The sequence below is a fragment of the Haliotis asinina genome, chromosome 8 (assembly GCF_037392515.1).
Source record: "Haliotis asinina isolate JCU_RB_2024 chromosome 8, JCU_Hal_asi_v2, whole genome shotgun sequence".
Classification (NCBI taxonomy): domain Eukaryota; kingdom Metazoa; phylum Mollusca; class Gastropoda; order Lepetellida; family Haliotidae; genus Haliotis; species Haliotis asinina.
Window position 1 is genome coordinate 63,125,620 of NC_090287.1, and position 13,266 is coordinate 63,138,885.

Sequence of the window (13,266 nt, forward strand, 5' to 3'; positions counted from 1 at the left end):
AGGATCTAATTTTCTACCGTACATTGTTATATAAATGAAATATATTTTTAATACTAATGGATGAAGACATACCTATGGATGATATGTGGGACGATAGTGCCCAGGCATTCAATGATGACCAGGAGACCTCATTCTCGCAAAGTGACGAGCTCCTTAAGGGCGCCGTCGATGATTATTACAACGCAGTTGAAAATAGAGACAACATCAAGGCGCCGGGAAGGTACTATGACAAGTTTTTTGTTGATACGGGTGGCCCACTGCGTTTGAAGGCTCGCCCGGAGGCCGATCTCGTGCATAAAAGCACGGGAAAACCGCTTGCTTTATCAACATTGGCCAGAAAATATGGGATTGACTTTATCCGCGATGAACTAGGCTTAGAATATTACGGTGGCGCGCGACCTAAGATTCCTCCGAAGTTAGTTCAAGGTCTGGAAGGCATCAGGGACGCCCCATCGGATCAAAACATGACTTATGATATTAAAAAAGTGTTGACCGACTACGAGAACAAACCCTTCCCGGGTCTCGAAATTACCTTTCGGGAACTGAGGGGGTTGGACCTGTTGATGCAAACCATTCGTGGTCAGCTCTGGAAAAGCACGGCCAAAATGAGTGAGATAGACGACCACATCGCCTATGAAAAGAAAAAACTCGGTGAAACTGAGGACGAGTCTATGAAAGCCACCATCGAGGAACGAATACGTAATTTGGAAGATGAAAGGCAGACATGGTTGGAGACAGCGTCCGGCTACAAAGAAAAGCTTAGATCCCAGGTCAGCCGTATACGGGAAACCATCAATCAAGTCCTCCACCGAGACACCACGTTAGCAGACAGGATTCGGATATTGTTCCGGGAGCAAGGGATCACCATCGCCAGCATTCTGACTGCATTGGGTTTCATCATATCAACCCTGGTGGTGTCACTGGTGGGAGGAACCCCCACACCTGCCGGCGGGGGAACTCCCACAGGCGGTGGTGTTAAAGACTGGATAAAAGCGGCTAAGAAATCTTTAACCAAATAAGTCCCAAAGTTACCCCACCAACCACCAGGGCCGTTTTATTATCAATATGCTGCTGATAGGGGGGTACCCCCACATGTATATGGGGGTGTGTGGGGGGCACATGAACTTTAGACTCCGGGGGTGGCGCCACTATACCCGTTTCACGTGGTGGGATGTGTGGGATATAGGGGGTGTTAATATCGGGGTTGATACCCAACTTTTGATCCGCCGTGGCTATGACTATTTTGTTGTTATAACCCACCACTTTTTTTACTCTCTGTTGCATATCACTCGGAGCCATGTACAACCCCACGCCGAACACGTAATTGACTTTCGATCTGGCGTATTCTAACACGTTTTGGTAACGGTCGATGGCCCTCGGGAGATCAACTGGAGAATTGATAGCATCCTCAACGTTGGCAACGAACTGTGTCTGAGCGTCGTAAGCAGTTCCCTTACCGAGGATGTTGGAACGCGTCATCGACTGCGCACCCAACAGCGCCCACACGTACGTTCGAATCGAGTCGTTCAAGCGTATTGTACCAGCACGAGTGAATCCTTTCGATGTTTTTGAGATCATTTTAGTCCAGGCTGTGGCTGCATCAGGATTGGTTTGCTTTATACAGCTGACATGGATCTTTTCATTCGTTGTGGGGCCTGTAAATGTATGACGGTTTGGGTTGTATGAACCATCTTTAGAACCGGCATAATATGTTCCGGACCTGTAGAAGTACACGAGAACTATACCGAGGCCATGGTTCACACCAGGAAGGCGAAAGTCTTTATTCGTTGGAATCTCAAACTCCCCACAAACACGTTCATAAGCGCGTCTATCATAGGGGTTATTCGTCATACGCCACGCTTTATCTTGGGGAAGAGGAGCACTTATTTCCTTCAATATTCGTCTCGTTTGATAATAAATATGAAACAAAATAACCGCCTTACTCAGTTCGTCTATACCGTAGTCTGGTGTCACACCCGACCCTGTCGTCGCACACCACACAGCAAAGTTGAGTTGGTTCTGCCAAAACTGCATTGGGTTTTGATTCCAGTCTACCACCGCCTGCGCGTTATTAACGGACACGATATAGTTTTCAAAGATATTAATAAAGGTTGTTTTAAACCCCGTACCATCTGCATTCACCACGATTTTCAAGTGTGCTAAATCCATATTATAATATATAATTTATATATTATAATATGTACATAACACTTCCAGGAATAACGAGCGGTGAGGCCGTTCAGCTGACGCACGCGATCGATAACACGTCAGGTCAACTCGAAGTCGCACTCTGCGATATCACCTACCTACCGCAATGGACTAACATCAACGCCAGCAACAATAAGCTGTTCGTCAGTGGAACTCGCAGTCAGATAACTGACGGCTACTACAGCGTGTGCTCTCTAAACGACGAGGTCTTCAAACCCCTGGGAGCCGAACTCAAGATGAACGACTCAAATGGTACAGTGGTGTTAATCAACAACGGAAGAAACCCCTTGAGGCTCGGCCGACCATTAGCGAGGATACTCGGTATGTCTCCTGACGAGATAAAACCAACAACAACCGTCACAGGCACGAAGTTACCCGACCTAGTACCGTACCGAGAGCTGTACATTCATCTCGATCAGGTGAGCACAACGTACAACATTCAAGGAGGTCACCCTTCCACTATACTGAGAGCAGTGCCGGTGAAAACTGAGAAATACAACGACGGTAGAACCGAGTCGTTTTCACCACGGCAGTATAAGAGATTAACCCAGGGCAACATACCTGAGCTGACAATATCGGTGTTAGATATAAATCATAATCCTGTAAATATAGGATACCTCAGCTTAACGCTTCATGTAAAATGACCAGCGCACAAGGGCCCGGAGTGAAAAAATGCGTCAATATCGGGATCTCTGACCTCGGAGACACGCGCGGTTTCGACGCTCCCGGAGTAGATGGTACATCGTACGCCTTGCAATTGAAACACAACATTTACAAACGTGTTGAAATCCCCTCCGGTGGAGCCCTAAGTGATATAGTAGATACCGCAAGAGCAAAAGTCAACACTAAGTACGCCCTTGTCAACACCGGTGATAATAACTGGATAATATACCCATCGTTCGGGGGTAAACTGTTCGACTTAGACAATGTTGAGAGCACTACCGTCGCCCGAAACAAACCATATATGCTCGTCTTCACCGAAGATGACAAGTGGGTGTTGTTACCCGATAACGACGACTGGTTTCTCAATATTAGACTCGTCTCTCCCTACGTGTTCACGGATAACAAAGACAACCACCTAAACAAAGTCGTGAACAATGGAACCCTGCTCGTGGCTTACGTCCCAACTCAGAGACGTAGCATAGTCGTCAGCCCACTCGACACTATGGCAGCCCACATGCTATCGAGTAAACCGGCCATACAAAACGTGAAATTGCAGTTGGTGTCTGAATTCGAAGGCGTGGTCAGTATACTAGAGGATCTACCGGCAAACTCAACACTGATCATCAAAGTCTACTTAGGGGAACCATCGGGGAATAATATCGAGATCGTGAAGGGGATCAAACTCTGGTGGGTGAAACGACACCAGTATCAAGTTTGCAACGTTTACGTGCGGGTGGGTGTCGGCTCCAACACCAGTCTGCAGGGGGTCAACGTGATCGTGGAAAACAAGATATCACTAACCAATATCTTCCTGCCTGACAACATACACTTCATGGGTATGAAGTTCACCCCTGAATTATTATCAGAAAACCAGTTGGAAATTATATCGTAATAGTATAATAATGACCAGTCATCATCCCAACACTACGCTTAACGACTTAGGAGATACGGAGGGATTCGATCAGCCTGGTGAGGAAGATGAATTATACATCCTGCAATTCAAAGACAACGTGTACAGACGAATGTCGTTATCAGATTTAAAAGAGCCCAAATGGCTGATCAACTTAACACTCGCCTCACCTTATATCACATTAACCGAATTGGGGCGTATCTCTAAGATTAGGAACAACGGTGTCTGGCCCGGGGATTTCATTCCGGAGAGGGGATTAATAAGAACTTACAAAAATAGGATAACGTCTTCATTCGAAAATAAATTAACATTTAGTAATCCTGAAATAAGATTCCCCCCTTTCACACTCATCATAGAAGTCTTCTTTGAGTATTCAGACAATGGAGACCCCCAAATAGTACACCAAATTTTACCCGGGGTGTCAATACACTGGTTTAGCGTACACAAAGGCGAATATTGTTGTATTGTTATACAACGGGATACCACGGGTCCTATAAACCACTTAATAAGCCTCCTTGGGGTTTATATTACAACAGAAAAGTCTATTAGCCTCTCACCTATTGCCCTGACTAGTAGTCTAGAACTTGGAGACTTCAAATTCATTGATAGATTTTTAACTGAAACCCAATTAAAATATCTTTCAAAATATACATTATAGGATGGGTCTGTACCCAGTCGTAGAGGAAGTAGCGAAGACGCTGGAAACCGTAGATGGGTTCCGCTTGAGGCAGTTATGTGATGTGAAACGTCAACTAGAACAAGACCGTGACACGCGGAAAGCTCTATGTAAAAAGTACAATAGAGCTTTCAATATCGTGGACGGGGCTGACACTACCCTTATGGCAACCAGCATGGGACTAGGGGCGGCAGGCGTTGGGTTGTTAGCTACCATCGTGGCTGCACCTATAGTGCTAGGTATTGAAATAACGGCAGGGGTGGCAGGGTTGGCAGGATTGGCGCTTAAGTTAGTATCACGCAGACTTCATCGTAAGGCATTGAAACACGACGAGATCAGGGTTCTGGCCGAAGCAAAGCTGAACACAGTGAGTGAGCGTATTTCCACGGCACTCTCTGACAGTAAGATCTCAGAAGAGGAGTTTCGTTCAATCCTCTCTGAACTAAAAAAATATAACGGAATGAAACAAGATATTCGATCCAAGTCTCGTAAGTCTGCTATCAGCGAGGACGAGAAAAAAAAGTACATAGAACAGGGGATACAAAAAGCCCAGCAAGCCTTTATTATGAACACCAAAGAGATCGTAGGCGGTTCACGTTAAACTGTTTCATCGATATAAACATAACATAGGCACAGACGTTAAGTAGTAGGGGAACACGAGGGCGATAGCCGTAAGCGGGCCACCGATCCTATATGGTCAGTCAAAACTTACAACATAGATAAAGTGGATATGAAAGCCGACGAACCTAACTTGTACTACTTGAGGGATGGGCCGGGTAGGGGGTTTGTAAGAGAAGAATTATTGATCGTACTGTACGGCAGAGTGTTACCTCCAACCAATACACGGTAAACTGTTTCATAGACACCCAACCTTTTTGTAGTAGGGGTAATAGTAGCAAGAGTTAAGGTCCCAACCAAAGCCTTATTTACTAAATAAGGCTTTGTAGAGACATTTCTTGAAAGTGGTCCAGAACCCCCATTGTATATACTACTGATTGTGTGTGTGCGTCGCAATGTGATTACTGAAAGCATCGAGGGGTACGTGTAGCGTCTTTTGTTTCAGTGCTGGTAGACATAACACCTCCACTGCTCGGGTATGTCCAGGATGGTGCTGATATTGCGAATGATGTGGAGTTCAGCTCCCAGACGGCTACTATTGAAAGTGTCTGGGCCAACTTCACAGATCCAGAAAGCCATGTACAAGAGTACACGATGTTGGTATATGTAAACCATGAACTAAAAAAGAAGTTCCATACTGGATCCATGACCAGTTATACTGACCATACAATTGACACTAAACACAAAGACCATGTCCGCGTTCAAGTCACAGCAACAAATGGAGCAGGACTTGAAACACAGGCAGATAGTAATGGGTATCTGGTTGACGAAACACCACCCAGCATGATGTATATACAAGATTCTCAGACAGGCAAATACCAAAGTGATTCTTCACACCTTGGCATCAAGTGGTATTTTACAGATGAAGAGTCAGGCATCTTGGAATACAGATACACTATATTTGAGAAGATTGGCGGTCAAAAGAAAAGGTTTTGGCCAAAGCATGAGACATTTGCCGTCATTGAAGTTGAAAAAGCAGACATACAGTTGAAATCTCTTCCTCTTACAAATGGGGCCCTATATACAACATCAGTCACGGCACTCAACAAGGCACTTCTTGCAACCTCAGTAGAATCAAGCGGAGTTCTTATTGACACAACACCACCCACAGTAAAGAAAGTGAGTATCCATCATCCTAACATATGTATTTCCCAAAGACATTTGAGTCAACCCATGGTTAATTTTATTATGTTTCCAAAACAGTAATAACGGAACAAACACGTATGTGCACCGTTTGGAACAGTTTTTAAAACTTTTGCAGGTTGTGTAAGCATTTGTGCAATATAATAGCGCATGCCTGATGTATGTATGTTGAAATAGTCCAAAAATGACCTGTGTGACCTCATTTTCGCGGAAGTCAATGACCTTGGAAAACACTATTGCGGTGATCTTGAGCGGTCCTCACGGTCATGGGTGTATTTTTAGGTCGGACGCATAGCAACCATACAGACATATCAACCCCTTTAATTTTGGATTATGCATCAGTTTCATTCCTGAATACACATCACATCCAGGTCTCTCTCTCCCTCTTGAAAATGGAAGCCCTTCACCGTTATCATCTGAGGAAGAATTATTCTGGCCTCGTGCAAGCGATACAGAGAGCAGAAGAGGTGGTCGACAGACTGGTACAGTTTGGAGTGCTTACCATCTTCATGAAAGCTGAGATTATTGAGAAACCACAGGCGTCTTTTGATCGGGTCAGACAACTCCTGTCCATGTTACCTAGAAGAGGCCCCCAAGCATACACCTTGTTCCGCAAAGCCCTAGAGGAATGCGGAGAGATACAGGCCATGGCATCGATGGGACTAGAGAAAGACAAGACCCAGTGTGATGATAGATACCTATGTATGGACAGTATCCCCCTCAAACACAGTTCCAAGAACGGCTGAATTCGTTTCAGTCTTGGCCTGTGCAGATGAAACAATGTCATAGTCAAATGGCCCGGGCAGGATTTGTGTACTTGCTCAGAGGAGACGCTTGCAAGTGTGTCCAATGTGGTGTCATTCTCAAGAACTGGGACGGAGGATAATCCTTGGAGTGAACATGAAATATGGTCTCCAAACTGTCTGTACTTGGCCCTGGTAGGAGTACCTCAGAAAGAGATGGCCCGTTGGGGTAGTCATCTGGATTTACATGTTTAAGAGATGGACGTATTTGTGACTATTTGGTTGTCATTGGTTGATATAAATGTCCTGACAAAAAACGCAGATACAAGTACAGTAGAGTGGCGCAGTGGAAGCGCACTGGGCTCATAATCCAGAGGACCGTGGATCGAAACCACGCTCTGCTCCTTTTTGAACACGAGGGGAGTTCTATATAAAGGGCTACGAGGGCAATCTAGCTTCATTTGGCCATGGACCCGCGATAGTGACACTTCATCTGAAACCGCTGTGTGAGCAGAAACAATGAACGGGAGATACTGGAGACCCTATCTGGATGACTTTAAGAAATTGACCAAATATTACTACTTTCAGGCCAAGGGCTATCCGAATCCCTTTACGAACGTAGATGATTATGTCATATATTTCGAGAAACAAGGGGTCAAGAGGGACCTATCCACTTCTACAGACACGTTTGCACTCACGTCTCCCACCTAACAAGTCGTTCAACAGGCGAAAGCCAAGTTGAAGGAAAAAAGTGTCGTCAATAGGGAAAACACCATGGAAGCAATCACAAGCATATGAGTTTTGGGTTTTACATGTCAATAGCATCCTTGAACTTGCTAACACCTATTTAAATATGTGTGTGTTTAATCTCTGAATTTGTATGGATCCAAACAAGCCACAGCAGGCAGGAAATATAATATGGGCGAGAACAATTTTAGGAGATATCATATGACACCTTGGCTGAGTGAGCTCTCTCGGCTTCAGGCCGGGAGTGAACCATGTCTCAATCGCGCGCGCACATTGAGACATGCAGCAGAAAAGTTGAATGAGTATAGAAACATGTAAACGTGGTGTAAAGACAAGTCACGTGATTATTGTCAGCGGAGTTCAGATGGAAACCGGATGAAACTGGTTTGTAAACCAGTAAGTATTGATACTTGCTGATTGGTCCAAATGGATGGCGTGATGTGTCATACCGGTTCCCACGGGGTTGTGAGCCAGGTGTTTAATTAGGTCATTGGAGCGCCCGAGTGAGGTCGATACTGTACGGTGATGGTCCAAATGAATGGCGTGATGTGATGGTGAGATGTGTCATACCGATTCCCACGGGGGGTGCGCGGTCATTGACTTCCGCGAAATGAGGTCACGCAGGTGTTTGATGACGTCATTTTTGGACTATTTCAACATACATACAACACATGCCTGAAGCAAATGCAGATGTAATTAGATGCTTGAAAAGTTGTTTTACATATTGTAGGTACTAATCGGTCTCCCTGGGCAAGAGGAGGAGCTTGATGACTTCGGAAATGTAATCCACATGGAGGATCAGCCGATGCATGTGTCTTGGACAGCTCGTGATCCTGAGAGTGGTGTAACTGACACGCTGCTTTGTGTTAAGAACAATGTCATACAGTGTACTCGAAGTGAGCAGTTTACCAACTATGGAAGCACATCATCGGTAACATTGGAAACTCTCGATCTTACATCAGATGACAAAACTCATTATGTTGTCGTTATCAGAGTTAGAAATGGAGCAGGTATGACAGCAGAAACTTCATCAAGGCCAATACACGTGGAGAAGGGAAACTCCCCTGGAACAGTCTATGATGGTAGAAGTATCAGTGAAGATGCAGATTTCCAGCAGGATCTCTCCAGTCTCTCCATGTCGTTCGATGGCTTTGGTAGTGATGCTTGTGGAATAATCGGCTTTGACTGGGCGATTGGAACACAGCCATATCTGAACAACATAATGCATTACACAAACTATGGACTTACGATGGTCAGTGATAGTTCCGGATATGCTGAAATAACAAATACAAATTTCAATAATGTAAAGTACTATGCAACTGTGAGGGCTATAACTGGAGTGGAATGTCCAGACGCGTACATCGTATCATCATCAGATGGTATAACTGTTGACCATGAAATTCCGGTTATAAATCAACAGTACAGAGGTCAAATGGTCTCTTCCACGGTTCTGTTTGAAAACCAAACAACAACTCTACCAATATCATGGTCCGTAGAGGATGCAAATATCCTGCCCGTTATATCCTGGTCAGTAGGAAGCCTCCCAGCCTCTGGTGAAAAACACACTGTTAATATTTCAAAGTCGGGTCTTGATCCATCGGACATAAGTCTTTCAGCAAACAGCACATATTTCGTAACAACATATGGCACTGATATGGGAGGTAACACGGCTTTAAAGAGTTCGCCGCCAATCACAGTTGATAAAACACCCGTCTCTATTGATGACTATCAGTGTACACCCTTTGTATCAATGCGGTCAACACTTGTCACTTGTTCTTGGAAGTTTCTTGAAGAAGCTGAAAGTACCATCACCAACGTATCAATCACAGCACGTACAGGTCAAGGTAGCTCGAATATATTAGTGGCTAGCAGACTGACGGCAACTGACAGACGCTGGAGTTTCGACACAGATGGAACTTTGCAAGATGGAGTTTTATTCCTGTATATAACTCTGGAAATTGAAAATGGTGCTCATCTACGCAGCAAATTCTTCAAAGAAATCCTCTTTGATCAGACACCTCCAGCCGTCGGGGAACTCTCCGTAGTTACATCATCGAATTTATCATCAAAACAAGAAGTAGTCTGTCAGCAACAAACGACGTACATATCTGTCTTTGTGACTGGATTCAAAGATCCCGAATCTCAGATAGACAGGTGAATTACAATTTTAATTATCACCTCACAGAAACATCCCTTCTATTTACGTTATTTCCTTATATGCTATCGTCTAAATATCATGATACTAAAACTGTGTTATGTTTCAGGTATGAAGCAGGACTGGGAAGTGAGCGAGGATTGACAGATGTTCTTCCATTCACAAAAGTCAGTTTGTCCAATGGACTGTTTGTAGTACCAAACCTGTACTTGGAATCTGGAGCCCTCATCTTTGTCAGTGTCCGCATTTTTAACAAAGCCGGTTTGTTCACAGTGAAAGAGAGTAACCCGGTGTCTATCAGTCCTAAACCCTACCTAGTTGTTTTGGATGGATCCGGACCTGATGATGTTGACAGTCAACATGATCTGACGACCATTCAGGGAAGGTGGGGTTACTCAGATCCCTGCCCTGTGGTTTCAGCAGAGTGGGCAGTAGAAGATATCAGAGGAGAGCTTATCAAAGGCTTTGAACAAACCACTGGGAACGGACATAGCTTCTACAATGATGAATTGACATTGGAGAATATGAAGACATACAGAGTCATTGTGAGAACCACTGATGCCCTCAACCGCACTATGACTGGTAGATCTGATGGGGTGATGGTCAAGATTCAACCTCCACTTCCTGGGAATGTTCGAGATGGCATTGCTTCTGACATCAACTACCAACTTCCTACAAATTACCTTGCAGCAAACTGGGATCCTTTTGGAGAAATGAATGATTTGGACCCATCACAGAAAATCGAATACTATGAAGTGGCTGTAGGGAATGACAGAAGATATGAAGACAGGAGGTCAAATGTTCATTTCTTTGAGAATGTTGGCCTCAACAGAAGTTATGTCTTTCAGAATTTAAATCTCACTGCAAAAACAGTTACATATTACATCACAGTGAGAGCATATAGTTCTGCTGGAAGTTATGAAGAGTCTTTTTCAAATGGAATCCGAGTTGGATTTGGAACAGACATCGTGTCGGGAAATATCGAAGTTGCTGAGTATCAGTCCAGCACCAATGAAATACAAGTATCGTGGTCTGATTTCATATCTGACTTTAACATTCGGAAATACGAGGTTGCTGTTGACACTGAAGAATATACACAGTCAAATACAAGCTTGGAATGCCACACTATTGACTTTCAGCCACTTGTAGCATTTGAGTCTGTCAACAAAGACACAATCAAAACCATAAAAGGTCTTAATTTAAATCATTCGGAGGTTTACTTTGTACTGGTCAAAGCTGAAGATGAGGCAGGCATGTGCCGGATTGCATCCAGCAAAGCAGTTACAATTGATACAACACCCCCTGAACCAGGACAAGTGATCATTGATGGTGGACGGTCATCTGGTGTTCTATACGCCACAAAACTGCGCTCTATACATATTAACATGACAGGATTTACGGATGAAGAAAGTTCCATAAATTATTATACAGTGGCATTATTAGGAGGGTATTTTTGCGCCAATTCAAAGTCATTATTCACCAAAGACAAAGACATTTTACGTTCTGTCACTGTTTCAACTTCGGATGCTCACTTTAACGATCTCATGTTAGACACAACCAGGCCATACTACATACAGGTTACAGCAGCTAATAAAGCAGGTTTGAAGAAAACTGTAATAAGTGAACCTATTTTAGCAGATTACAACCCTCCAGTTCCTGGAAACATAAAATTTGGATCAGACTGGAGGTACAGTTCAAGATCTTGGGGCGACACGAACTTGTTGCAAGGTACAATTCTCATCAATACCAACATACACGATTCTACATGTCAAACGGAAAGGGAATTACTGAATAATGACGATGAAAAGGAAATAATGATTTTAGATGACGTCTTCCAATCACACGCTGTTGATATTTTAGATAACAGCCGTGTCAAGATATATGCAAGACTTGACCCCTCGTTGCAACTGTTTGAGAAGGGAGGAGTCAAAGCAAACCCAATGCTACTGACAGAAGGCAATTATTCATTTTGTCTTCAGGCTACAGCACGACACAACGTTTCATCTATTATAGGTCTGGTTCAAGAACGTCTTCCAAACCCTGATGATATCTTAAAGGCTTATGCACAGATATTTATAGATACCTGCAATGGCAGCGCATGTTCAAATGGCAACAGAACTGTAGCAACTCATGAGGGTTGGAACCTTGGTCTTCTCTTGACGATGAATAACGTCTCAGAACCTCTAATTCTGTTCTGGGCGATGGATAAATCCAGAATCAAAGTTCATAATGTCCATGTTGACTTTGATCCAAGTTTCTCACTGAACGACTTTTCTTTTCAAGCAATAAATGATTCAACACCATCAACAGATTCGTGGAACATAAATCTATTCATCAACGGTCAGTTGAAGGGACAACATGCTGGACTGAACATCCAAGGATACGTTATCGCCACTGTGTTCTCCTGGAACAATGGTGGATATATTCCACAAGTGGATGATCCGTTTGACCCATTCTCAACTTACCTTCTCTTGTCATCACTGAGACTACCGCTCCCGCAAATACATCCATGTAGGTATGGAAGAGCATTTTATGATTCTCAAAGTGGGATAAATGATATTTTTATTGGTCTATCAGATTCTCAGAACACAACTGCCAACATAGTACCTTACACAAAACAAATGTCTTTTTGTATTCCCTGCAAAGATCTTTGCAAAGAAAGTTGTGACTTTGAGGGTGCTTGTTCCCAGAGTACAGACCAACAGGGATTATCAGTCAGGCACTTTGAACTCGCCAACTTGACACTGATTCCCTCTCAGATGACTGATCGAATTAACTACACTGATTCTCAAGCCAGTGCCTACTATTTTGATGTGAAAGTAACTGATCATGCTGGTTATGAAAAACAAATCAAGTCTGACGCCATCATCATTGACACAACACCTCCAGTGGTGACTGATGTCACTTGCTTTGATCCCGAGTACTCGTTGTATGAACCTGCACTCTACGTTGGAAATGATCATGCTGTCAGTGCTAAGTGGGAGATATCAGAGGATTTCAGTGACATTAAAGACGTCTTTGTTGGGATCGGAACAAAATGTGGACTGGTTGATATTGTTCAAATGTCCCTTCAAATGAGATTGAAAAATGTAACACTGAATTCAACAAATGGAAGTCTTCAACAGGATCAAAAGTATTTTGTCGGCGTTACCGTGGTAAACACTGCTGGTCTGAACCACACTGCATGCTGTCCATTTGTCGTTGATATTAAAACTCCCACAGTTTCCTCTGCTGAACCAGTGCCACTGTTTGTCTCAACCGAAGATGTAGCTGGACTGAACGTTTCACTTACCGAGTATAATGACCGGGTTGGAATCCAGTGGAATGATCCTCATAGTGATGTGGACTATTTTGGTAAGAGAAATCCTGATATATTTTTCTTCTTTTCCTTAAATATATTAGT

General features: G+C 43.7%; 1 protein-coding gene across 1 annotated transcript in view; it reads left to right on the forward strand.

The window, feature by feature from the left end:
* Nucleotides 1–13,266, forward strand: part of LOC137295348 (uncharacterized) — a 75,771-nt gene that overhangs the window by 41,685 nt on the left and 20,820 nt on the right. The window contains exons 38-40 of the mRNA XM_067826662.1: nucleotides 5,521–6,194; nucleotides 8,439–9,862; nucleotides 9,973–13,217. Coding sequence (XP_067682763.1) covers nucleotides 5,521–6,194; nucleotides 8,439–9,862; nucleotides 9,973–13,217 — 5,343 coding nt within the window. The remainder of the gene's footprint in view (nucleotides 1–5,520; nucleotides 6,195–8,438; nucleotides 9,863–9,972; nucleotides 13,218–13,266) is intronic.